At 39.5% G+C, this 23739-nt stretch overlaps 1 protein-coding gene across 1 annotated transcript in view; it reads left to right on the plus strand.

Moving 5' to 3' along the window:
- Nucleotides 1–1416: 1416 nt before the first annotated feature.
- The window catches only part of FOCAD (focadhesin), a gene marked incomplete at its 5' end in the record, with an annotated part of 102206 nt that continues 79883 nt past the window's right edge, over nucleotides 1417–23739 (plus strand). Inside the window, 10 exons of the mRNA XM_084278295.1 lie at nucleotides 1417–1473; nucleotides 3222–3296; nucleotides 4840–4994; nucleotides 6852–6956; nucleotides 11941–12042; nucleotides 13950–14154; nucleotides 16490–16696; nucleotides 17141–17228; nucleotides 17921–18123; nucleotides 21536–21793. Coding sequence (XP_084134421.1) covers nucleotides 1417–1473; nucleotides 3222–3296; nucleotides 4840–4994; nucleotides 6852–6956; nucleotides 11941–12042; nucleotides 13950–14154; nucleotides 16490–16696; nucleotides 17141–17228; nucleotides 17921–18123; nucleotides 21536–21793 — 1455 coding nt within the window. The remainder of the gene's footprint in view (nucleotides 1474–3221; nucleotides 3297–4839; nucleotides 4995–6851; nucleotides 6957–11940; nucleotides 12043–13949; nucleotides 14155–16489; nucleotides 16697–17140; nucleotides 17229–17920; nucleotides 18124–21535; nucleotides 21794–23739) is intronic.

The following is a 23739-nucleotide window of genomic DNA, read 5'->3' on the forward strand; positions in this document are numbered from 1 at the left end:
GTATTCCTTCTGCACACACACTTCACTTGACTGAGGGTGAATGCCAAAGAATTGTTTAGATGGTATTTAAATTCATTAAATTGTGTTGGTAGAGCTATTGCATTAAAAATATCTTGTAGATTTTCAGTGTAAATTGATGGAAATTGAGGAATTGTCTCAGGGTGTGGGAGAAATAGGCTCCTTGTCTGCCTGGAATAATGATTTGTGCTTCCATGGAAAGTACATACTGTGCTTCTAATGAACCTCTACTGATTCTCCTTTTAATATAAGTAATTAAAATTACCTGGTGACAGACAGCATATAATGCTGGTATGTTTGTGTCAAAGCTACCCAGGAAGCAACCTTTCATCATTTTGTGGCTTCTTAGGTAGAACTGGAGGGGTTTGGGTTTTGTGACTTGGTGTATACAAATAGGCTAAATGTGTTTATATCCATGGGAGTTAATGAGACATGCTCAGAAGATATAGGTAGGTCTTCTGTTGTTTGCTGCACAAGCCTTATTTCCTTTTTAAAAAAGAAAGATGTCAACGCTTGTTTAATGTGTGTTTGTTTATTATATGGACTCTTGTCTCAAAAGATAATTAAATCTATTCTAAAATGATAAAAGAAGGTACAGGCATTGTTCTGAGTGCAGATAATGTTTGTTGTTTTGTTGTTTGTTTTTTTTTTTCTTCTCCCAAACTTTCAGAAATGCAATTCACAAGTATATGGGAATATAACTGCCAGGAATTTACATTCACTGAGGTGGTAACTGTTAATTTTGAGTTTGCCTGCTGTGAATGGATTTTGTTGTGGCAATATATTTGCACATTTCCAGACTTTAATTCCATCTTTTTGAAAATAAGTGGCAAGTTTCTGAATGCATCACAATAGCAAGTCCTCTAACTAGAGTACTGTCTGTGTATATGTTTTCTCAGTGACTGTTGCAGAGTATTACACTTCAGATGGCAGCAAGTGATGGGGTTTTTATTTTTTTAAGGAAGCCATCCCAAGTGACTGGAGGTTTGTTTACAGTAATCTGAAATGTTTGAACATTTGCTGTTGGCCATCAGTTTCACCATTTTAGGGCATAGTAAGCTGAGTTCTGATTTCTTTCAAGGATAGATGGTCTCAGAGTACACATATGTTGTGCCATACAGAACTGTGTAGTTGCTCCAGCTTTAAGACATATTGATTGCTTGTTCTTTGTACAAGACAAATGAGGATTCGGCATTTTGTGAGTTTAATCTGATAAAGCAAGGTAATATAGTAGACTTATGAGGGGGAAGAAAATGCTTTAATGCTTAAATATGCTGTTAAGTGCAACATAAGTATTGTATATTTTTTCTGGCAAATAGCATGCTTTCTTTGCTAGGCCTAAGTATATTTTTTTAATCTCTTGCAGAGTGAGAGTTGGTCTCATATGACAGAGCCAAAATGTTGGATGACATCAAGAAGCGGTTTGAATTTCCTAATCCAGTTATTCAGTCACAGGTAATTTTTAAAAAAGCATCAAACAAACTAAATGATCTGTGGAAACCTTTGTTCCAAAGCCCACTGCCTGACTGCAAAAAGGTGACAAGGGAGACTTTGTTTGTTTGTTTTTTCTCCAAAAGCAAAAAAACATAGAAGTAGGCTATTCTTAAGTTGCAAACAAGTGCTAATTGCTCTCTCTGTGTAATCTAAACATTTGGCATAATTGTTCATCACTGTGAAGTCTTTGCAGGAAAATTTGAAACTTTCCAGGACTAGGAGGTTTAAGTGGGGCCAAATGGCTTTCCTGACCCTGTGATCTTGAGAGAATCCAGCAGTTACCAGATGTCGTGTGTGAGGTCGAACTGCTTGACAGTTCTTTGTATAACTGTCTTTAGGATTGATCTGTTTTCTTCCCTCATGATGAGAGCTGTTAGGCTACTGCTGTCTTGTCTGTCAGAGAATTAGTTTATACAGCTCTGCTGTGGTCAGAAGATGAAACCCCATCATTTTCAGATCTACGCACTGGCTCCTGATCAAGTTCATGTGAAACGTTCTCATGTGCATAAAGTGTTTCTCACAGTATTATCAATGGACAGAAAGGAAGAAAGCAATAGGGTCTGTTTAAAAAGAAAACACACCTTCCTTGCTTTGGCTGTCTCTCAGTATAAAGAATATATCTCTTCAGCTGCAAGATTATTGCTAAGCTTCCTTATTTTCTTCCTCTTCCTGTTTTGAATTCAGGAAATATAGCCATTTGTTGGAGTAAGTTGCTGTGAATGCAGCCTGTGCGTAGAAGAGTAGCTGCAGCAGCCCCTCTGGGTACATTGATAATCTGAAACATTTTTGTGCTCTTACTATGAAAAGATACCTTTCTGTCTATCACAGTTCACATCAGTGATTATGAAACAAGACAGAGTAAGGCATTACAGATGAGTCAGAACACAAGAGCCTGGGAATTTGAATACCTTGAAAACCTTTGCTGGTGTTTCAGTCCACATTTAGGTTTTTTAAGGCAGTTTGAGGAGATCAGCCATTTCTTAGGGTAAAACAGAATGAGAAGCTTGATCTTAAACCTCACGTGAACAAGTGTATGATACTCTTTAGAACTGAAGAGGGCTTAATGGTTTAGAATTTAAGCTTTTTCTTTTTTTTTTTTTGGACAATGTTTCTATTTAAACATGTTTATGATTAAGTCTTGTTCTGTCCCACAGAATAGTTTTATAAGGAATACTTTGTTTAATGTAAATGAACCCTTTCTGGCAGTACGTATGCTAAGGGATATATAAAGGGCTTAATATGTCATCAGTGTTTAGCAAAACCTGTGATGAAACATTTAGGCAAGTTGCTTAGATTTTTTTGTGTCCCACTTCTGCCTTAAGTAGTAAAGGATTTAATAATTACCAATGCTGTTAAGAACAGAGATGTGTACAGTAGTGGAGCTGTAAATGTCTATTACAGTTGATGCATTAAAATATGTGCAATTCCTGAGTATGTACCTGGTTCTAATTTTGTGAGAGGATCTGTACAGAGACACTTGGATCTGTGTGGAGCAATGTGGAAGTTTCTCTTCTGCGTCAGTATGACAATAAAAAGTAGTATGCCAGTATTACGGAGACTTTTGACTCTAAAACGTACTGGTATAGAAGTTCTGTATTTCAAATTATGGTAAAATGACCGTATGCAACAGCAGTGTAAATTCTCCCTAACGAAGAATTGGAAAACATCACTTGATGTGCATGTGTGTCTTATTTCTTTTTCTCATTTAGGCAGTGGGTCATCTGATTGCAGCAGTACTGAAAGAAAATGTTTCATCAAGGAAGATTGGACTGGTGTCTGACAAGGTCAGCGGCATTCTTTCCCATCTGTCTCCTCTCCTATCCACATGTGCTTACATTTTTATGTGGTTTCCCATTGTCTATTGTGTAATTTTAATAAATCCTCAAGTTAAGTAAGGTAATAATGTATCTTTGGGCATACAGGTAGAAGCAATAAAACTCCGGGATCAGAAGAGCACTTCCACTTCCATCAGAAGTCATAAAGGCAGAAGTCTTAATTCCACAGAATACCGACATCTAGCTATGCTCAGTTTAAAAGAGTTTTATTTGAGTTTGTTTATGTTAGTGCAAGTGAAGTGCCATATGGTGAGACATTGTCACTTGAGTGGGAAAGTCTTCTATGTCTATATAAAAACCTCAAAGTATGGTATTTCACAAACCTTAATCGGTGTTGTATTTCTTGTTAGCTAAGAAGAGCTCCTGTTTCTTTGAGAGTATGCTGCAGAGGCATGGTTTGCCTCTGAGTCAGTCTCACTGAATTGCAGGTTTGTCCTGTTAACTGAGAGGCGTATGAAATGCTGGTTGTTTGCAGGTGTCAACAATATAGCAGAGGTGTTAGTTTGGGGGGAGGAAAAACAGAGAGTAAATCCTAAGTTGTGCAGAAGTGAGCAAAATATGATTTGTGGATTTTTACTCCAAGTCTGAAATCCTAAAAAAACCCTGCTCCAAACTAGCAAATCCAAAGCTGGGAAGTGCTGAGTTTTGATGTGAGGGAATGTTGCAGGTGTGTAGCTTCTCTTACCAGAAGCTCCTCCAGCAGTCCTGATCGTAATCATGCACTCAAATGACATTCTGTTTTGAGCTACAAGCTGACTCTTCCCATTGAAAAACACAAAAAAAATTGAAATACAGCAACATCTTCTAAAAAGCTAAGGAAGAAAAGATTGTGCCAGTTAGACATTCCAGGGTCCATTTTTATTCAAGACCATTTTGCCGTATTCAGTTGTTTGAAACCATTCCTTATTTCTCCCATTTGGAAGCTACAAAGTCAGCAAACTAACCTGTGAATATGAATTTAGCATGAAAACTAGCTGCTTTTTCTTTTTTTTTTTTTTTTTTTGATACTGCCAAGTCTCTCTGCTTACTGGCAAATAGAGAGAACTGAGAATATTGTATGGTGAGTTAAGATGACTTACCTCTGGATGGCCTCTGCCTGCCTGCCTCTAGCTGTCTGCACTACACCTTGCTGTAGGCGTAGCTTGACATAGCAGTTCCTGAGCTGTCTCTAATCATATCTTGATCTTTTTAAGTGAAGTGAAGTTGATGTTAGCACACCTGCATAGGCACAGCTGAAAAATTTGCCTGTCTTACCCTTTTCTCAGAGATTCCTTTCCCTACTGAGAGCGTAGGTGGTAGGGGGTAAGAAAGTGGGAGCTGTCCTGGACAAGGCCGTTCTTAGGTGTAGAATCTGTACCCAAGCTTTCTCTCTTGTATTAAGACTTCAGGAGAAGCTGTTGAGCAGGGGGTTTTTTCAAAGCATGTTTGAGATGAATGGAGAGAAGTCAGTGTCAGCCTTCTCATTACTTGTATCTCATGCTTTTGTTTTCAGACTCCTGCTCTGAACTTGCTTTGGGAGAAGTGCTGCAGTGAGAATGTTGCCTTGCGAACAGCCTGCTCTGAAGGGTTGGTGGCCCTTGTTAGAGAGGAACACGCGGATCTTGACAGTTTTATTCATGGAGCCCTCAACCTAATCCCCTCAGCAAGGTAGTTATCCAACACATGTTGTTCACCCCTTCTAGCCTTTACATAAGCAGTTTTAGACTGAAGTTTTTCCTGGTGAGTATGAGCCAAATGTGAGGTTAGGTTTGAGCAAACTAGAGAAATGCTTAAGAAATCATATATCTTAAAAAAGATTGTTTCCCTCCTTATGACTTGCTTATTTACAGGTAGGATGTTGCTGTGATGATGTTGATGATATGCCGAGTTTACAATAGGTTGTCATGGGTCCCAAGGAAAGGTTTTGTAAGTCTATTTTTATAACAGGAGAAATTTCTATAAACAACTGTCCTCCAAATGACAAAATGTTACTAGTTTGGTTTGGGTTTAGGGGAACAATCTGCATGTTAATAAGAAGTGAAGGTACCTGTACTTAAACTATAAGAACCCAAGTCCTGTGGGGAAAGATGGAGGGAAAGTTGTGTTAGCTGTGGCCTGCAGACTAAGAAGTGTGAAATTCCTCTTCAGCCGGGAAGTTCTTACAGTCTCAGCAGTTTATAAGGGAATGAAGTGTTCATACAAGTTTGTACTTAGTGTAAAATTGGATATTTAGGACTGAATTAACCTTAAAAACAAAATCAGTGTTGTATACTGGAATGGCTTGAATCTGGTCCATTTCTACACCATTTTTAGATTTTTCTACATGTAAAGCCAACACACGTGACCAATTGCTGTAGTAAGTGCTGACAAATGATCCAGGAACCTTTTATGTATTTTTGGCTTCTTTCCACCCCTACGTCCCCCAAAGCTGTCACTATTCAAACCACATCCACTATGGATTGCAAAGTAGGGTTTATATAGCCTGACTGCAGAAGTATGTGGCTTTAAAATGTCTGTAGCCTTGGTGGCTGATTAAACTGACTGTTTCAGATTAGTTCATTTTAGTGCTAATACTTTTTGTGTCTTGACTCTTATAGAATTGTAGCCTGCTGCTTATCATCCTGTTCCCTGTCAAATTTTCCTCCAGGTTTGCTCTGTGGCTTTGCAATGCTGTGTGCACAGGGTTTCTAAAATACAGTAAATATGAAATAGCAGCCAGTGTCAGCCAACAGCAAGTCACTTGCAACCTCTGAGCACCTCCCTAGTGCTGTGTAGAGTTAGGCAAATGTACTATTCGCAACGACTAGTCCGATTGTGTTCTTGCTTCTCTAATTTAACAGGGGATTAATTTTATTTTGTCAGGTGTGCCAAGATCTGCATACTAGGAAAGATCTTCTGCTTTGTTGGAGATGAACATCCATTGTTTATCTGAGTTGACTTGCTATATGGTTCATGCTATCTGCTCATTATACAGATAGGAATCTATTCTTATCACTCTAGTGCATCATTGTAGCATAATTGCCTCTTAGACCCAGTGTTCAGTTTGCTCTGATGCCCCAAGAGTATAAGCTGAGTGCAAAGCCTAAAGCAACCATTCTTCCACTCCTGCCTGGAAATTAGGACCAGCAACATAGGAGTTTCAGAAGAGGGAAGCTTGCTGTCTTACTGTGTGTTTTATGGTTTGTTTTTCTCCTCACTACATAGAGAAGAGCTAATTTTTTGTTTTAACATATTAAAGGCACTGGTTTCAATTAGACTGATGCAAGATACAGTAGAAGCAAACAGTCAAGTGTTTTAATTGATGCATTAATTATTCTCCATGTTTCACTTACTGTGTGAAATGGAAGACCAAGACACATAGTTTCATAACTAGCCTGAAGTTATGTGCACGGTGTGAGGAAGTCCTTAAGGAGAACTCAACATTCCTGAGCATCAATTTTATTCCTGGAGTCCTCCTCTTACAGAAGGATTGAATAATGTAACTAACTACATATGTGACAGTAATGTATTTCTTTTTGTCAACAGCAATGTGCATGGCTTAGTGAAAACCATCTTGAAATTAATGCAAATTCAAGCTGTTCAACTGGGAAAAGATGGAGATGTGGCTGTTCAGAATCTGTATGGAATCAGGTGAGTTTTACATTGGTTCTGTTTAGATGCCATAATTCTTTGTCTGATTTCTGGAAAAACTTAGTACTGGCTTTCCATGTGTCTTTGTTTTGTTTTTTCTTAAACTGTGCAGATAATCAAGGACTGGCACAGGTTGCGCAGAAAAGTTGTGGAATTTCCATCCTTGAAGATATCAAAACCTGACTGGTTTTTGATGCTGGGCAGCCTCCACCAGCTGAGGAGGTTCCTTGTGACCTGAATGATTCTATGGGGTTTTGTTTGGGGGTTTTGGTTTTTTTTTTGGTTGAAAGTTTTAAGAAGTTTCAAAGTACAGGCATAAGATTACCACCAGAAGTTCAAAAGGGAAGATGGCAACATGAGGCCTGAGTGTGAGAAAGGACAAATAAATACTGGGACTTGTTCAAATACAGTAGCTGTATGATTGCTAATAGTTGCTGATAGTAAGTGCTCGATTTTAAGACTATGGACTGCTTCCCTCTCACTTGCTTTATTTCTGTTATCTAGATAAGGTTCCTGGATACTTTTGCTGTTGAAGTGGTTGCCATGTGGAAAAAAAAGACTTAAAGTTGCAACCAGAGTAGTCATATAAAGCTGCTTGTCATCCGACAGCAGCCTTGCTAAGGGGACATCTTAGTAACTTCATCCAGCTCCTGAGAAACCACCAGGTTTTGCAAACAGCCAGTGCTGACATCATCAGCTGCCATTACGTCTTTTCTGGAGAAGGTCTCAGCTTGGTGGATGCCATGGACATTGTTCAAGTTGCTTTTGGTGCACTTTATCATTGTAGCTGGCTGTAGCTATAATGCTTTAAGCATATAGAAGGTCCTGTTTGGAAGGCAGGGAACATGTCTTTACTTGGAAAATGAAATAGTGAAGAAAAGTGATGCAGGCTTTGGAGTACTGGGTGCATTTGCATTCCCAAAATTCTGTGTGCCTTTGTTTTTCTAGCTGTGCCAGTTCTTTCTATAAAGTCTGCACTCTTACAGAACCATTTTAATTGTAAAGGCAGGTAATGAAGGGTAAAAAGGTGAAACTCTTCTGGGAACTTTCTCTTTATTAGTAAATAAACTTACTTAAAGTTTCCTGGTAAAGAGGCTTAGTTAAAGCAACTGAATCCAGGCTCTAGAGGGCATAGGATGTGGCTGGAATAAAGAAACAATCTCTCCCCAGTAGGCAAAGAGACATTGTTACTCTTTTCTTCTCCTCAGCTATCAAAATAAAAAGTGCTGATACACGTGAGGGAAGTGAAATTTGATCATTTAGAATGGTTTAAAGTAATTAAAATTAATAAGAGAACTGAAAATAAGCACTTTTGACTTAGCCAATACTTTTTTTTTTGGTTTTGCCTTTTGTTTCCAGTTAACTTCAGTGAAGAGAGGTGTCAGATTGTGTGACTTCTGAATATGTAGTAGGGCTTGTGACTTTCAGATCTGACTTTTGGTTTCTAGTGTACAGAAGGACCTGTCTTTATTCAGTGAATTGTTGCATAGTTTTTTTTAGTTGCATTCTATCAAGTGCCCTTGAAACTTCAAATTTCTTTAAGAAATCAAAAAGAAAAATATATATATATACAGTAACTCGCTAACAGTAACCTCCTAGTACAGTGTTCATATGTTATACTGTCAACTATACAAGAGTATTTAAAATGGAAATTATCAGTGAAGAATCAAAAAGCACTAGTATGTTTTTCCAGTAGTTTGCTATTGTCTTCTCTCTTCAGACATTTTAAAAACAGTATTACAGGGTAATAACTAAATTTATTTTACATCAATGCTAATTCTGGACAATAGAGTTACTCTTACAGAACTTCTTGTGGCAGTGTAATACCACAAATGGTTCCTGAAAAGAGACAAAAATGATGTCTTGCAATTTTGAAGAGTTTGTCTGGTTCTGTTGTATTGGATCTGCCTGGGATGGAGTTAGCTTTCCCTGTCGCAGCTGTCACAGTGCTATGCTCCTTACTTGCCACTGGAAGGATGTTAACACCGCTGTGTTGTAGGTACCAGTAAGCAGTGCTGTGCCTCCAGCCCACTGCCACCCCTTCAAAGGCCAGTAAAATGGAGTTGGGCAAGACTTTGCCAGTAGGGTGCCAGTAGGCTCACTGATAAAAGCTAAGAGAAAGAAGCAGGAGAAGAGTTATTAATTATTAAGGTGTTTGTCTTCGTATGCGTACTGAAGCCCTGCTTGCTACGAAGTGGCTGGACATTGCCTGCTGATTGAAAGTAGAGAACAAATCTTTGTTTTTCCCTTTCTTTCATATATGGCCTTTGCTTTTCTTTATTATGTGCTGTCTTTTTCATCACCCCTAAGTTGTTTTTATTTCATTTTCTTCCCACCCTGAGATGTGGTCACTTGGTGGTCAGCCAAGGTCAACGTACCATTTAAGTTTATGACTTATTCCAGTGTCATGGAGGAAATCTGATGTGTTTTTAAAATTTTTTATGTGATTGTCGTGGTTTTACCCTGTCTGAGAGCCGAGATCTATGCAGCTGCCTGCTCTTTAAAGGAAAAGAGCAGGGGAAGGAGTAAGGGGGTGGGGAGGTGAGAGGCAAGAGAAGGGAAAAGGAAGGGGCAAATAACCCCAAAACCAAGGAACTAAGAGGTCCATGGGTTGGGATAAGGATAGTTTACTAAAATAGCAGAAAGATAAAATGTAACAATGCTAACAGAACTTCAGAGCAAGAAATACATGAAACTGTTGACACACAATGCAGTTTCTCACCAAACCCACAACTCAGGCCGTGCTACCCAGAGCCGTCCCGGAACCCGTCCGTCCCCGCGTGTCCCGGAGCCGCCCCTCTCCTTCTCCCATCAGCCCCCCTCCCATCAGCCCCCCGTATCCTGGGCAGGACGTAATTGGCATGGAATACTCTCTTTGGCCAGTTTGAGTTACCTCTCCTGGCTTGGCCCCTCCTTTCTCATGAGTAGAGAAGTATGAAGAGCTGAGAAAGTCCTTGACTGTCTGACAGCAACTAAAACCATCAGGGTGTTACCAGCACTGCTTTCATTTTAACTCTCAAACACAGCATTCCATCCGCTGCTACAAAAGACGTTAACTCCATCCTGACCGAAACCAGGACAGTGATTCTTACAGATCTCATCCCTTTCATCTAGGGTTGGGTTGGTTTGGTGCTGCTCAGGATGAGTACGTGGTGTAGCGTGATGCTATTGAATACAAGTGTGTCTCAATGAATGTTGTCTTCTGTAATCAGATTGGTTCAGATCTTGGGTGTTCTGCTCTCGACAGATTTTTAAAACAACAGTAGCAAATCAAATACCATTATAAATCCATTCTTAAAGCTTATTTGACTGTCACTCACTGAAGTAAAATTAAGAGTATATTCAGAAAATAAACAGTTTCTTCACTGCATTGTTCCATATCTGCTCTTCTTTAAGTGAGACCGCTCTAATGCATTAAAGTTATTCGGCCTGTAAGCACATGCAAGGAGCCTTAATGTTAGAGGGGGGTGTGTGTATGATGTCTGTGCATGTGTGCTGTCCTCTCTCTCTTTTCCCTTTTCCGTTTTTTTTAATTCTTTCTCACTATTGTATTTAAAAGGCACAGTAAGTGAAAAGAACGCAGTTTCTCTTGAGGTGTATCACTTTGATTGGTGTGTCTCTGATCATCTGGTGCTGTTTAAGTAAAACTGACTGAAAATCTCTCTGGTGTGTAGCACAGATTTGTTGGACATGTGAACAGGAAAGATCGTTAGCCAAACTGAGGTTGGTGGGCTGCAGCATCTGCAGTTCCTGGATGTATGATGCCTCTCTGTGTGAATGCCAGTCTTGTGTGGTGTGTTTGCATTTGTTGCCTTTCCGTTTATTTGTATCTCTACTCTCTCATATGTGTCTAGAAGATCTGTGGGAGTCAGCAAGACTCTCCCAACTTTTCTCTCTTGCTGTTGGTAAAGTTGTTTCTGCTCTGGGAGCAGGAAAGCGTCTATTTTCTGCTTTTCGGTTGTTGGTATCCCAGAGAAGAATCTACACTACTCTCTGCTGCTTGTTGGCTGAAGCAGGAAAGGAAATGGGGAGATAAGGACACTAAGCAGGCAGGTGGGAATAAGGGGGCCAGTCACAGCAGGGGCAGTGGGTTAGTGCCAGAGGGAGGTTATGGAGGTAGTGGTGAACCTTCATATCATCAGTTCTTTCCAATTTCCCACCTTTCCAGGAAACTAAATCTTCAAACTCTCATATTCTGCTTTCCTTTCTGATGCTACTTATTCTGGTCAAGTGACCTTGGTTTTGCTTCTGACAGAACAAATTTTTTACTTCACGCTCACCTCCTGCCCAGTTTTTACGCCACCTGCTACTGTACAAGGGTTGTCACTATTTGATGTGAATGTCACGCTTCTGGATGGTGTAGGTGGCCTTCAGTTATTGATTTTGGAGGTGGGGAAGGTGTTGGTGATAGATTTCTCTGAGAACAGGTGACTGCAAACGCAGTCATTGTCAGAGGGCTGGCAGTAAAGTGGAGTTCTCTAGGCTGATGGTATGGCCAGTGCTACTTCTTTCCAGCTTCTTTTGCTGCCTACAAGGAAGGAAAAGATAAGTTGGGAACTGATTTAAAGTAGTAAGTGTGATGACCATCACCTTGATTGGTCCCATGTGTTTAAGATAGTTACCTATACTTGAAAGACTGAGTTGATGCATGATGTGGTCCAGACTTTTCTGTGGTTATTACTTGGAGCCCGCTGCTAGAGACTGGTGCTGCAGCCAGTGACTGGAGTCAGGCAGCAGTGATCCTTAGACATTTATTTTTAAAAATTCCTGACAAAGACTTTTCAAATTGAGGTTTCGTTTTAATCTTGTTTCCTGAAGTTCGTCTAAAATCTGCTCTTTTGACAGTGCAGCAGCCTGGGCAAAGCAAAGGGGGCTGGTGACAGGGTGCTGAGTTGTCTGTTTCTCCATTTGTTTTCATTTTGAAGGTAGTTTGCAAACTTGCTTTCTGCATTATGTATTCAAATGTGATTTCTTCATGTTTCAGGAACGCTTTACATCCATTAATCAGTGTCCTTGAAAACAGACCTGACTGTTGGCCAGTTCTACTGCAGCAGATAACAGCATTTTTCCATCAGTGCCCAGAGAGGTAAATGAATGAATAATTAAAAAATAGCAAATGTGGGTAACCGAATCCTGTCAGTGTAACTTTTTCTTGAAGGCAGCTGCAATGAGCAGTAAGACTTCTGTCTTTCAAAATATAATAATAAAATCTAATCACACCATTTAAAGGTTAAAAATAGAATATTAATCAATTATTAGAATACTCTATGGAAATATTTTAATAAGTTTTTAACTTTAATATTGATACAGTTTGTATACGTGTGGAAAAAATAGTGCAAAATTGATGGAACCTTTGAATTTTTTTGTTTTTTTAAATAAGTAATAGCAATTTTTGCTTTGTCGAGATTTTGACTTTTGTCAAAAAGATGACTAGTATGTAGGTGTAACACATCCATACAAAATAGTGGGATGATAAAGGGAAATTAGAGATTATTACATCTTACAGTAAAGGATAAGATCTTTTATGTAGGCTTCTTGATTTAAAGAAAAAATAAATGGCACAGCTTTATAAAATGTCTTCAGCAATTAACAAGTATCTAAGTCACCGACAATTTCAACATGTCTTCATGCTTTACCTCCAAGGAACTTGTTCAGTAAGGCTTCAGTGTAAAATACCAAATGCTCTAGCAGCCTTAAAGGCACAGGTTTTCCATGATTTTACACCTATAGGTATGCTTTTATCTTTTCTCCTGTTTTCTCTAAGATTCATACTGATCCAACAGAGTAATTGTACATTGAAGTTGACTTCTGTATTATCTTGGTCTGAGTAAACAGTTAAATTTATGAATCTCTTAAATTTCTAGTGGGCCTAGGCTACAAGTTCATTATTAAGGCTTTCGATCAAAAGTGCATGTTGTTCAATTTAATTGATCAGAGTTTTTTTAAAATACTGTGTGCAGACTCTTTCATCTTCACTCAGATGTGAAACCTGGGATACATCAAGAGTTCTGTCAGATATCTTGAATGATGGGACAAACTGTAGATGTGTTTGTTTTTTCTAGTAGCTTGTTTAGAATTAAAACACCCAAAAAGGAAATTATCTTAAATTTCCTTTGTGCTTGTTCTGCAAAGTTTTCTATGGAGTAATGTTTTAGACTAAGAGTACAGAATCATAGAATCACTGAGGTTGAAGAAGACCCATAAGAACGTTAGTCCAGCCATTAACCTAACACTGCCAAGTCCACCACTAAACTGTGTTCCTAAGACTACCATCAACAAGTGCCATGTGTTGGTGTAGATGTATTACTGAGTTCTTTCTAAGATCTTCATCAGGGCTGCATCTTGTTTAACACTGACTTTTAATTTTGATTTCCTCCCCAGTTAGTGTGTTGATCATTAACTTTATCTGTTTTGATAAGGTCAAGAAAGCTGTTATTCCTAATGTGATCAAACTAAAAGAATTGTTTTGTGATAATTTCTTCCAGGGAAACCCTATTGATTAAAGCCGTTCCTATTTTATATAATAAAGATCGTTTGATAAAAGCTGGCAAGGAACAGATGTGTCTCTTTAATTGGTATTAGCTTTTACGTGTTTTCAGAAGTTTTTATCTGAATAGTCTTGTCCAAATGCTATTTCAGAATAGCACGTTAGTTTCTCATAACATTCAGAAAGGTAATTCACTTTTTTAATTGGTGAGGAAGAAAAAAAGAATAAAATTGAGTGTCATAATCTGCAAATATGGGTTAAGTAGTATTTATGCTTAAATATTGAGTCTTTTCACAGCTGCACTTCATTGCAGGGTTGCTGTACATGTGACAGTACTCTGTGCTAAGTCCCACGGTTTTTGGGAGGTGTAATAATGCCTTTCATAACATCTGGTAATTGCATCCTGTAAATTATTGCAGGGAATGTCACACTGCTTCAGTTTCCCTTGATGATTTTTAAGATTTTAGTAGAAAACAATCTTGACAAACTTATTTCTTGAACTGCAGGGCACAGAGTTCATGTGTTGGCATAATGGCTCCGTTCCTGAGGTACCTGTATTGCGAACCATCTCAGCTACGGGAATATGCTGGGCTGCGAGTGGGCTTACTGAAGGTCTTGCTTCAGCCTCGTGGTCTAAAGCAGGCAGAGGCGCCCTCCATGCTGGAATGCCAGATTCTTCAACTTCTGTATGATTTCATTCCGTACCTGCAGGTACAGTTGTCACCTGACCCCACGTTTTACAAAACAAATGCTATGAAAGCAGTGACAGTGTGATTTATTGTTACTGCCTTTCAGGTGTGCAGAGATAGCATTCTCTTCCATTTCCCATAGGTCTGTTTTGTTGGTGATAGTACAGAAATCTAGCAAATGGACTCTTTCTGGTAGAACGTAAAACTTTTTAATTGTTCAAACCTGATACATTTGGTAAGGCGTAAATTGAAACATAATAATTATTTGCCACTAGTTGTTTCAGGAATCATACGGTAGACTTGTAGTTACGCCCATGAGAAACAGAACGTTGTTAAGTGGCAAAATTGTCAAAACATCCAATTTTTAACTTAACACGGATAATATTAAAATGAAACAAACTATATGAAAAGCATGATATAAGTACTAGACATTGCTTTCTTGGTCTTGGTAACAGGGATTAGTGGATATGAAAACATAATCGCTCTGGAATATGTTGAAGTTTTTTAATGTAATTGAGTTTTACAGTAATACTTGTTAGGAGCTAGGGATGTAATCTTTTTGTCCCCTTTGGCTAGGTGTCTGGGGTGTTCGTTGAAGTTAGCAGCTCTACTTGCCTTATGCTTTACTATGGCATTGGTTAAGCTTTTTTGTACCTACATACCTGTTCCTTCCTCTTTAATAGAGCAACATCTTCAATTTCAAGTGTATTCAGTAAAATACAAGGTGCTTTAGTAATACTACAGAGAGTGAGTTTGATAATATCCACAATGAAAAGGCAGAATAGGCTTGATATGCGGATATTTGGTAGCGTCTTCTGCCTAATGAGTTTTGCTTGTAGTCTACTTTCTACTGGTAGCTTCTTTTCAAAATCTTCAGGGTAAATAACTTGTATTATGCACATTTAACTTGGTTCATGTCTATTCTTTGTGATGACAGGTACATGTTATTTGGGGTTTTTTTTCTAGTCATAGGTATGCTACTTATTGCTTTAATTTTTTTTTTAATCTTGATGCTACCTGAACTTCAGTATAACATTATATCCTCAATGTTTTTGAGGATATAATTTTTCATTTTGTGACATTTATGCATAAAAAAGGCAATGAAGAAGGCTTACAAAATTAAAATTAGTTATAAACCTTGCTTTCTGCCATGCTTGTTGACACTTTTACTAGCAACCAGTTGTATCATTTTAAGCTCAGATTAATACTTTAATGTTTTTTTCTTCTTCTGGAAAGGGAAATACGCTTCCTTGAAGACACCAAAGGACTGTTTTATAACCTGTCATTTCTTCTTTCTCTGAACCTCATGTCTTATCCTTTCTTTATGTTCAGCCTTATTTAGTCCTCTGTATTGTATAAATGCTGAAATTTGTCGGCTGCAGAATTTACTCCTGAGAAATTCAGTAGACATGAGGCTTCCAATTTCAGTTTATTATTCATAGAATTTGTTCCAAGGGGCTAATAACCAGCATGCTACCCTTAAGCATAGAATGGTTTGGGTTGGAATACACTTTGAAGATCCTCTAGTTCCAACCCCCTTGCCATGGGCAGAGACACCCTCCGCTAGACTGAGGTTGGCAAAAGCCCCATCCAGTGTGGCATTGAACACTGCCAAGGAGGGGGCAGCCACAGCTTCTCTGGGCAAACAGTTCCAGTGCCTCACCACCCATCTATGTCCAGAGTTTGGACTGGAATAGCTGAGCTTGTCTAGAGCTAGAATTTTCAGAAATGTTCTTATCTGACACATTAGGATTTTGAAACAACCTGCCTTCTGGAACCTCTTTATTTGGATTCCAAGTATGGAGATACTCGTTTTAGATATTTTGTTTTTCATTTTTCTAGTAGGTAGATTATGTGATGCTCTAGAAGTGGATAACACCATTACCTTTCTCTTTAGAGACATGTTAAAATCATGGTTGTATTGCAGAGGAAATGTCCTAGAGCAGGGTGTTTCCGTTCCAAGAATATTAACCAGCTACATGAAATCCACACAGTTTAAGTTGCTGAGGGAACCCCAAGAACTGAATGAATTTGCTAGTGATGTTGAGGAAAAAGATTTTCCTCATCAGCTACCAAGAAATCTTTTATTCTTTTACATGTCTCTGATTTTACTTCAAAACATAGAAGAGCAATTCAGCTATTGTGTTTTCAGGGAAGTTGGATAAGAGATTGCTGAGTTTAGTTTATAAAATGTGTTTCTTAAAAGTTTTAGTAGTATTTGTAATGGGAACATTTACAGAGCTAATAGACCTAATTCTAAACCTGGGGAACTCTGCATAGATACATAAGGGAAACTAAACCAGAATGTTTTGGTTTTTGTTTATTGTTTTTTTTTTTTTTAAACTACCTCTCTACAGCTTAAAGACTTACAGCAAGTTACAGAAACCTTGTTTTTTCTGCAAGAGCTATTCCTCAGCCTACTGCGCTATCCTGTGTTTTGGAAAGTTCAGTTATCGCAGTTTTGTCTGCAGCTGTTGTGCTTCTCTGAAGTGTGTTTAAAGGTAACAGGAGAATGCTCATCTTTGATCTCCTTAATAGAGGACAACTTTGAGCTTATAAAAGAGGTAAGAGTTCATGGGGAAAAACAAAATAGTTGTATTAAATTTAAAGAGCGTCATGGTTAAGGCAGTAGAAACATTGATACATGACACTTATCCGTGAATGACCAGTGTTGTTTTATAAGCATCTGTGTTTTGTTTTTTCTGTTGGTTGAAGACTTCCAGAAGGCACAAACTTAGCTGGTTCTGTATGTACCAGTCAACCATTTAGTATGGGAGTTGTCTTAAACTGACCTAAAAAAAGTTTGAACAAAGTAACAGATTAAAATGTTGTTAATTAAAATACTATTTTTACACTATTCATATTCTTCATTGCATGTCCTGTGTCACCAAGTGTGCACTCACGATGGATCATGAAGAAACTCCACAGTTTCCGTTGTTGCCTGTTTGTACTGTTTAATGCCACTGAAAACCAAAGAAGAATTGAACCTTTTTCTTTTTCCCTTGTAGGTATTTCCAGTGGAACAGTGTATACTTGGGATATCGCTTCTACTGCTGCAAACACCAGAAAGTCAGCAAAAGTCTGTCTTAAGTCTAGGTAAAGATCTTGTGAATGTGGAATACACGCTCACGGGACTGTCTTTGTTCCTTCATGTTCATGAAAATAAGCACTACATTTCCTTAAAGTTGGATTGGGTAGTAAAATACTTTTTTCTTTTTAAGCAGGATTTTTCCTGAATTTAAAAAGCATTATTAGAGCTAATGGTGATGCAGGTTTTCCCACTACACTGTCTTTTTGTGTGGATGTTACGGTATTCTAAGCTGCCAGCTATCTCTGTGCTTTTCTGTTTCCTTTTTTTAGTCAACAGCAGGCTACTCTCAGCTGAGATTTATGTATCCTGAACGGTTTCTTTTGACAGATCTTAAGATAGCATGCTTGGCAGTCATGACAATGTTTGGCTGAGCTTTTAACTTCACTCCACTATAAATGCTTATAAAACTGCTATTCCTGTAAAAGCATGGGACTGTGCTATGTTCTGTTACAGTCTTGTCTTGCAGCCATCAGGTACTTTGCTGTAAAAACAAGAAATGTTTAAGTTTATAAGTAGAATTGGAGTTTTACAAAAAATTCCTTTATACTTTTAGTGCCAGTATGCACATTCTATACTTCTGAGGACTGTTAGTTTGACCAGTGTTTCCTAGAAATGTTTGTCATGCCTAAAAGTACAAATGGTGTTAGTTGTTTTTTCCCTACCTGATCTTTGTTTTTCCTCACCTTGTCTTAAATAGCCTACAAGATCCTTTCCTGTTCAGAAACACAGAACACTTCATCCACCATCCTTACTCTGGTGATGCCTGTGCTACAGATCTTATCTTCTACAGCAGTTGGGGACTGCCTGTCAGATGATAATTCTGGAACTACCAGGCAGCAGCTGGCTGCAGATATTTTGGGAATATTACAGGAGGAAGATGTGAAGGATAAAAAAGAATTGGTAAAGTGAAAAGGCTTTTTATTTTTTGTTGTATTACTGCTAGCTGCTTGGGAAAGACTCTACATGTGTGAGCTGCTTGGTGTAATATGTGTATGTATGCAAACACTCAAAAACGTATACAATCTGTAAAACTAGACAACAAGACTAGTGGTAAGGCACGAGTGTGTTTGCATGCTTGATGTTGTGTTACTTAAGAGGTGGGATTTTTCAACTTCCAGAGAACGTACAGATTAAAGAATTCACCTCCAGTATTAATCAGTAACTGGACTTAGTAGAAAACAAGGTTATATATACTTACTTTTTCTCTTTCAGACTTGCTTATTCTTCCCATCTATATCCTTTTTCCTTGAGATCATATGTGAGTGTTACTTACCATTCTTTCTCCCTTGGCTGAAGAGAACTATACAGCACATAAATGTCACCTGTCAAATTTCAGCTCATTATCCTGGATCATTTTATCTGTGCTGTTGGTTATTTGGTTTTATTTATCATGTATGCATAGAATGGTTTGGGTGGGAAGACACTTCAAACACATTCCAACCCTTTGCCATGGGCGGGGACACCCTCAACTAGATAAGGTTGCCCAAAGCTCCATCCCAGCCTAGCCCTCAGCACTTGTAGGGAGGCATCCACAGTTTCTCTGGGCAACCTGTTCCAGTACCTCACCAGCCTCACAGTAAAGCATTTCCCTCCTAATATCTAATCTAAATCTACTGTCCTTCAGTTTAAGGCTGTAAGCCGCCATTCTGTTGATGCTGTTGTAAACAGTCCCTCCCCAGCTTTCCTGTAGGCCCACTTTAGGTACTGGAAGCCTGCAAAACTCTGGAGCCTTCTACAGGCTGAATGTGACCAAGTAGCTCAGCCTGTCCTCATAGGAGAGGTGCTTCAGCCCTCTGATCATCTTCCTGGCCCTCCTCTGGACTTGCTCCAACAGCTTCATATCTGTCATATGTTGGGGGTCCTGGACCTGAGGGCAGTAGTCCACGTGGAGTCTCACAAGAATGGAGTAGAGGGGCAGAATCACCTTCCTTGACCTGCTGTCCTTGTTTTGATGCATTCCCAGGGTACAGTTGGCTTTCTGGGCTGTAAATAGGCATTATTGGCTCACGTTGAGCGACTCCTCAGCCAGCATCCCCAAGTTCTTCTCCACAGGGTTGCTCTCAAACCATTCTTCTCCCAGTCTCTAGTTGTGTTTGGCTTAACCCCAACCCACATGCAGGACCTTGCACTTGGTATCGTTTAACTTCATCAAGTTTTTACAGGCCCACCCCTCAAGGCTGTCAGAGGATGTCATCCGCATCCCTTCCCTCCGGTGTGTCAACCACACCACACAGCTTGGTGTTGTTGGCAAACTGGCTGAGGGTGCAGTCAGTACCACTGTCCATGTCACTGACAAAGATGTTAAACAAATGGTGCAGGTCCCAATACTGACCCCTGAGGATCACTGGTCATCGCTGGTCTGCATTTGGGCATCAAGCAGTCGACCACCATTCTTTGAGAGTGACCATCCAGCCAATGGGCCTGTAGTTTCTTGGGTCTTTTTCTGAACGATTTTTACAGGTGGGTGTTTAATTTACCCTCTTCCAGTCATCAGCGATGGCCCCTCATCTCCATGATTTTTCAAAGATAGTAGACAGTGGCCTTGCAACAGTGTCAGCCACTTCTTTTACCAGCCTGAGGGGGGGCAGAGGGTGCTTCCCTCCAGACCCATAGTGGGCTGAGGCCTTGCACAGGTGAATCTGCATGTCTGTTGTCATAGCTACTTGATGCTGTGTGCTAGGTTCCATCTACACCAGTGAAGACAAGGGCACAGAAGGTATGGAGAACCTCTGCCTTGTCAGCATTATGAGTAACTCATTTACCTGCCCTGTTTAGTAATGGGACAGTGGGTATCTGAAGAACCCTTTCTCTTGATGTTTCTGACCAATTTCAATTCTAGTGGAGCCTTAACCTTCCTGTTTGCACCTCTGCCCACCTTAGCAAGGTTCTTACAGTCCTCAGTGGGTATGTGGCTGCCTCTGCAGAGCTGCTATGCTTCCTTTGCTTTTAGCCACAACCAAAAGCTGTATTTTCTTTTGTGCTTATTTTTTTTTTTGGGGGGGGGGGAGGAGCTGGGAATTGTTCTACTTGTAGTCCCAGGAATTTGGAAAATACTGAAATGTGGCTAATCTACATTTCTTCTTTTTCATTGAGGGATTTTATATCTAGGTATACTGTTCAGTGTTGATAGGCTGAAATTTTGTACCTAACCTGCTTGAATGGGGTGCAGTATTGAAGTAAAAATACAGTGATAGCTTTCTTTCATGCAGATGAAATAAAGGGTGAAGGGTGTGAGTTTAAAAAAAAAAAAGGCTGTCATAATCCTGATCTTGATTTCAAGTTCTACGATCTTCTAGGGGCAGGCAGGTAAACAGTACAACTTAACAGATCCTGAAGCTCTTTTTAGCCCACTGTATATCATTGGATAAAGTTTAAATATCTTTATGAATAAATGGCTGTTTCACAGCTGTATCCAGAAGGTATTTTTGGCTCCAAGTGATCTTGCCAGACAGAGAAGTTATAGATTGATTGAATTTTTCACGTATAATAATTGTAATGCATAAGTAATGGAATTACTTCTTTAAATATGTAATTTAAATGTGAGTGGGTCCTGCCCTGTTGAAGTCTGAATTCCACTTTTAATGTTCATTTGGAAACATAATTTCAAATATTTAACCTGATTTTGATGTACTTTGTCTGGTTACTTCCTGTCAAATAGTGTTTTGATAATGGAAAGACATTTCTGAAAGCACCGCATTTTCAAAGGAAACAAAGACTTAGTAGGAAGTAGATGATTTAAGCTTTTTTGTTTTAATGAAGAACTTTAAAATTCTGGATTAATTTGCAGGAGCTTTAAAACATACTTTCCTGTTTCTAAATGTTATCTTCTATGACTGCATCTATAGAACATTTTGTTCTGAGAAGTGAAACAGTTAACCAAAGTCAGATTAACTCAAACTGTGGTGTTTTACTGAGTACTATCAAAAGTTAAGAGACTTTCCTTAAAGTAATGTGGATGATAAACTTTTGTGATGCGCCTGTCATTGTCAGGAATAGAACCTTTTAATGTATTCCAGTTTCATTGTGTCCATTTTACTGTGGAATTAGCGCTGCGGTTACCAGCAGGAACAGGAATGATCAATGCCACATAAGGGAGGAGCTCCTGAACAGGGAATTAGCTACCCATTCAAGCATCCTTAGTGCAGGAATTCATATAAAGGACTGTAAAGGAATGTACTGCAAACTTATTCTTTGCATTTATTGTATTGGGACCCTAAAGGAGAAAAAACTTGTTTTGGATGACAGAACAATGTTTGTTCTTTTCTGGTACCTTATTTATTTAATTGGGAATTTTGTTTGTTTCATTTCTCAGGTGTCCCACAAACTCCTTTTCCCTATAACCACCTCTTACAGCTCGTTGTATACCACTTGGAAGATCATAGAGCTAATGAAAGAGGAGACTGCAGTTGCTAGCTGGTTATCTTCGGTGAAATCGCTGCTGTCTGCTACAACTCAAGTTCCTGCCCATGTTTTTCTTCTGTTGGCGTACCTACTGATCAAAGAAAAGGGAGACAGTCTTCATGATGTACTCCAGGCTACCACAGAAATAGCCAAGGCTGATTGTTCTCAGGTAAAAACACACCATTAGTAGATTTTGTTACAGGATTTAGCTGGGTCCTAGTCTGAGAGAGGCAGGACTGCCACATCGTTATGACTCCAGGTCCAACAAGCGGCAATACTGCACCTGTGTTCGCAGTAGGTACATCCACATGCAGCACATGCATACATGACATACATGTGCTTATATGTGCACCACACTGAGTACTCAGAAGAGCGCAGAACAACTCTGTTCTGTGATTGAGCAGGATGGGGGTCTGCTAGTGGGAATATATATACAATGTATGCATACATGTGATACCTGGAGTATAGATCCCTCTGGCAGTGAGGGGATGGGTATGCATGGTAGGTAGCCTCTGGATCCCAGTCTCACAGTGGCATTTGGATGTGCATGCCTCTGAGGCTGCAGCTCTGCTGCAGTTGGTGGTGCAGACTGCCCTACATCCTGTAGAGACTAAGACATACAGCCCCCCCTCCACCCCCCCTCCTTCCCAGCTACATACCCCTTGCTGTGCTGTCTGGGACTCTCCTGGCCCCCAGGTAGGCAGCCAACCCACTGTGGTCTCATCCTTACCACACACATATGTATGCACATGCATATACCTCAAGCTGGCTGGAACTCACCTTTTGTCTGTTACTTACAGAAAAATACATTTATGTTACGTGTGCTGCAGCACCTCCCCTGTGAAGAGAGGCTGAGGGAGCTGGGCTTGTTCAGCCTAGAGAAGAGAAGGCTGCAGGGGGACCTCATTGCAGCCTTCCAGTACCTGAAGGGAACATACAAATAGGAGGGGAATCAACTTTTTAGAAGGGTAGACAATGGCAGGACAAGGGGGAATGGACTAAAGCTGAAGGAAGGAAGGTTTACATTAGATATTAGGGGGGAGTTGTTTACAGAGTGGTGAGGTGCTGCAACAGGCTGCCCAGAGAGCTGGTGGATGCCCCATCCCTGGAGGTGTTCAGGGCCAAGCTGGATGGGGCCTGGGCAACCTTGTGTAGATTCAGGCCTGGAGGTTGGTGGCTCTGCCTGTGGCAGGGGGTTGGAACTCTGATCCTTGGGGTCCCTTCCAACCCAGATGATTCTGTGTGTCTTTGAATCTTTCTCTCCGTTTATGAGTATTTCTAGTTGTTTAGGCCAAAGGAAGAAAGGACTGGCTTATTTGTTGGTATTATTTGTAAGTGTGAAACTACAACATGAGGAAGTAGAAAAGACACTACTAAAGTGTTTCTGGCTTTTGGTGACCTCGAATTAGTCTCTGTCCTGTTGTGGTTACTGGAAGATTGCCAAGTGATGTCTGTATTCTGGCGTTTTAAAAGTACATGCGTAGTTCTTGTCTGCTTCAGTATGGAATTCAAGCCAGAATTACGCAGTAATTTTATACTTACCTATATAAACTGGAAAGATAAATGGGGATATCTAGAAAAAGTAATAGGTTATGCAGGAGATGTTACACAGAAACAATCATCTTACTTGTAAAATTGAAAAAATCATAGGGAAGTTAGAAGTCTTGCTTCAAATTTCAGATGTGCTGTAAAGACAAGCTTTATTTTATTTTATTTTAAATTGCTTCTGTCTCAAAAGAGTTGTCATGCTCTGCAACACAATAGCTAGAAAAAGATACAGCTTATGGGACATGCACTTGATGGTTAACGGTGCTGAGCACTGGTATTTCTGATCAGGGAAGCAGTCCAGGATGTACTTGCTGTTGAACACATGCTGAAATGATACACTAAACCCGGCCTGTTACACAGTGCTTTTGGAGATAAATGTACTACTTAAGCAAGAGTTTTTAAGACAGGTGACATCTTCATATGTCTCTCAAATCTCTTCTAGGTGGGCCTTTGTTTTATGGGGTTTTTTCTTCTGTGGGTGTGTTTGATAATGCATGCAAATTGATACAAGATTTGAGAGCATGTGATTTAATTTTTTTCCCACTTCTATTTTTTTTTGTTAATTGT

The sequence above is a fragment of the Gallinula chloropus genome (genome assembly GCF_964237585.1).
Source record: "Gallinula chloropus genome assembly, chromosome: Z".
NCBI classification, from domain to species: domain Eukaryota; kingdom Metazoa; phylum Chordata; class Aves; order Gruiformes; family Rallidae; genus Gallinula; species Gallinula chloropus.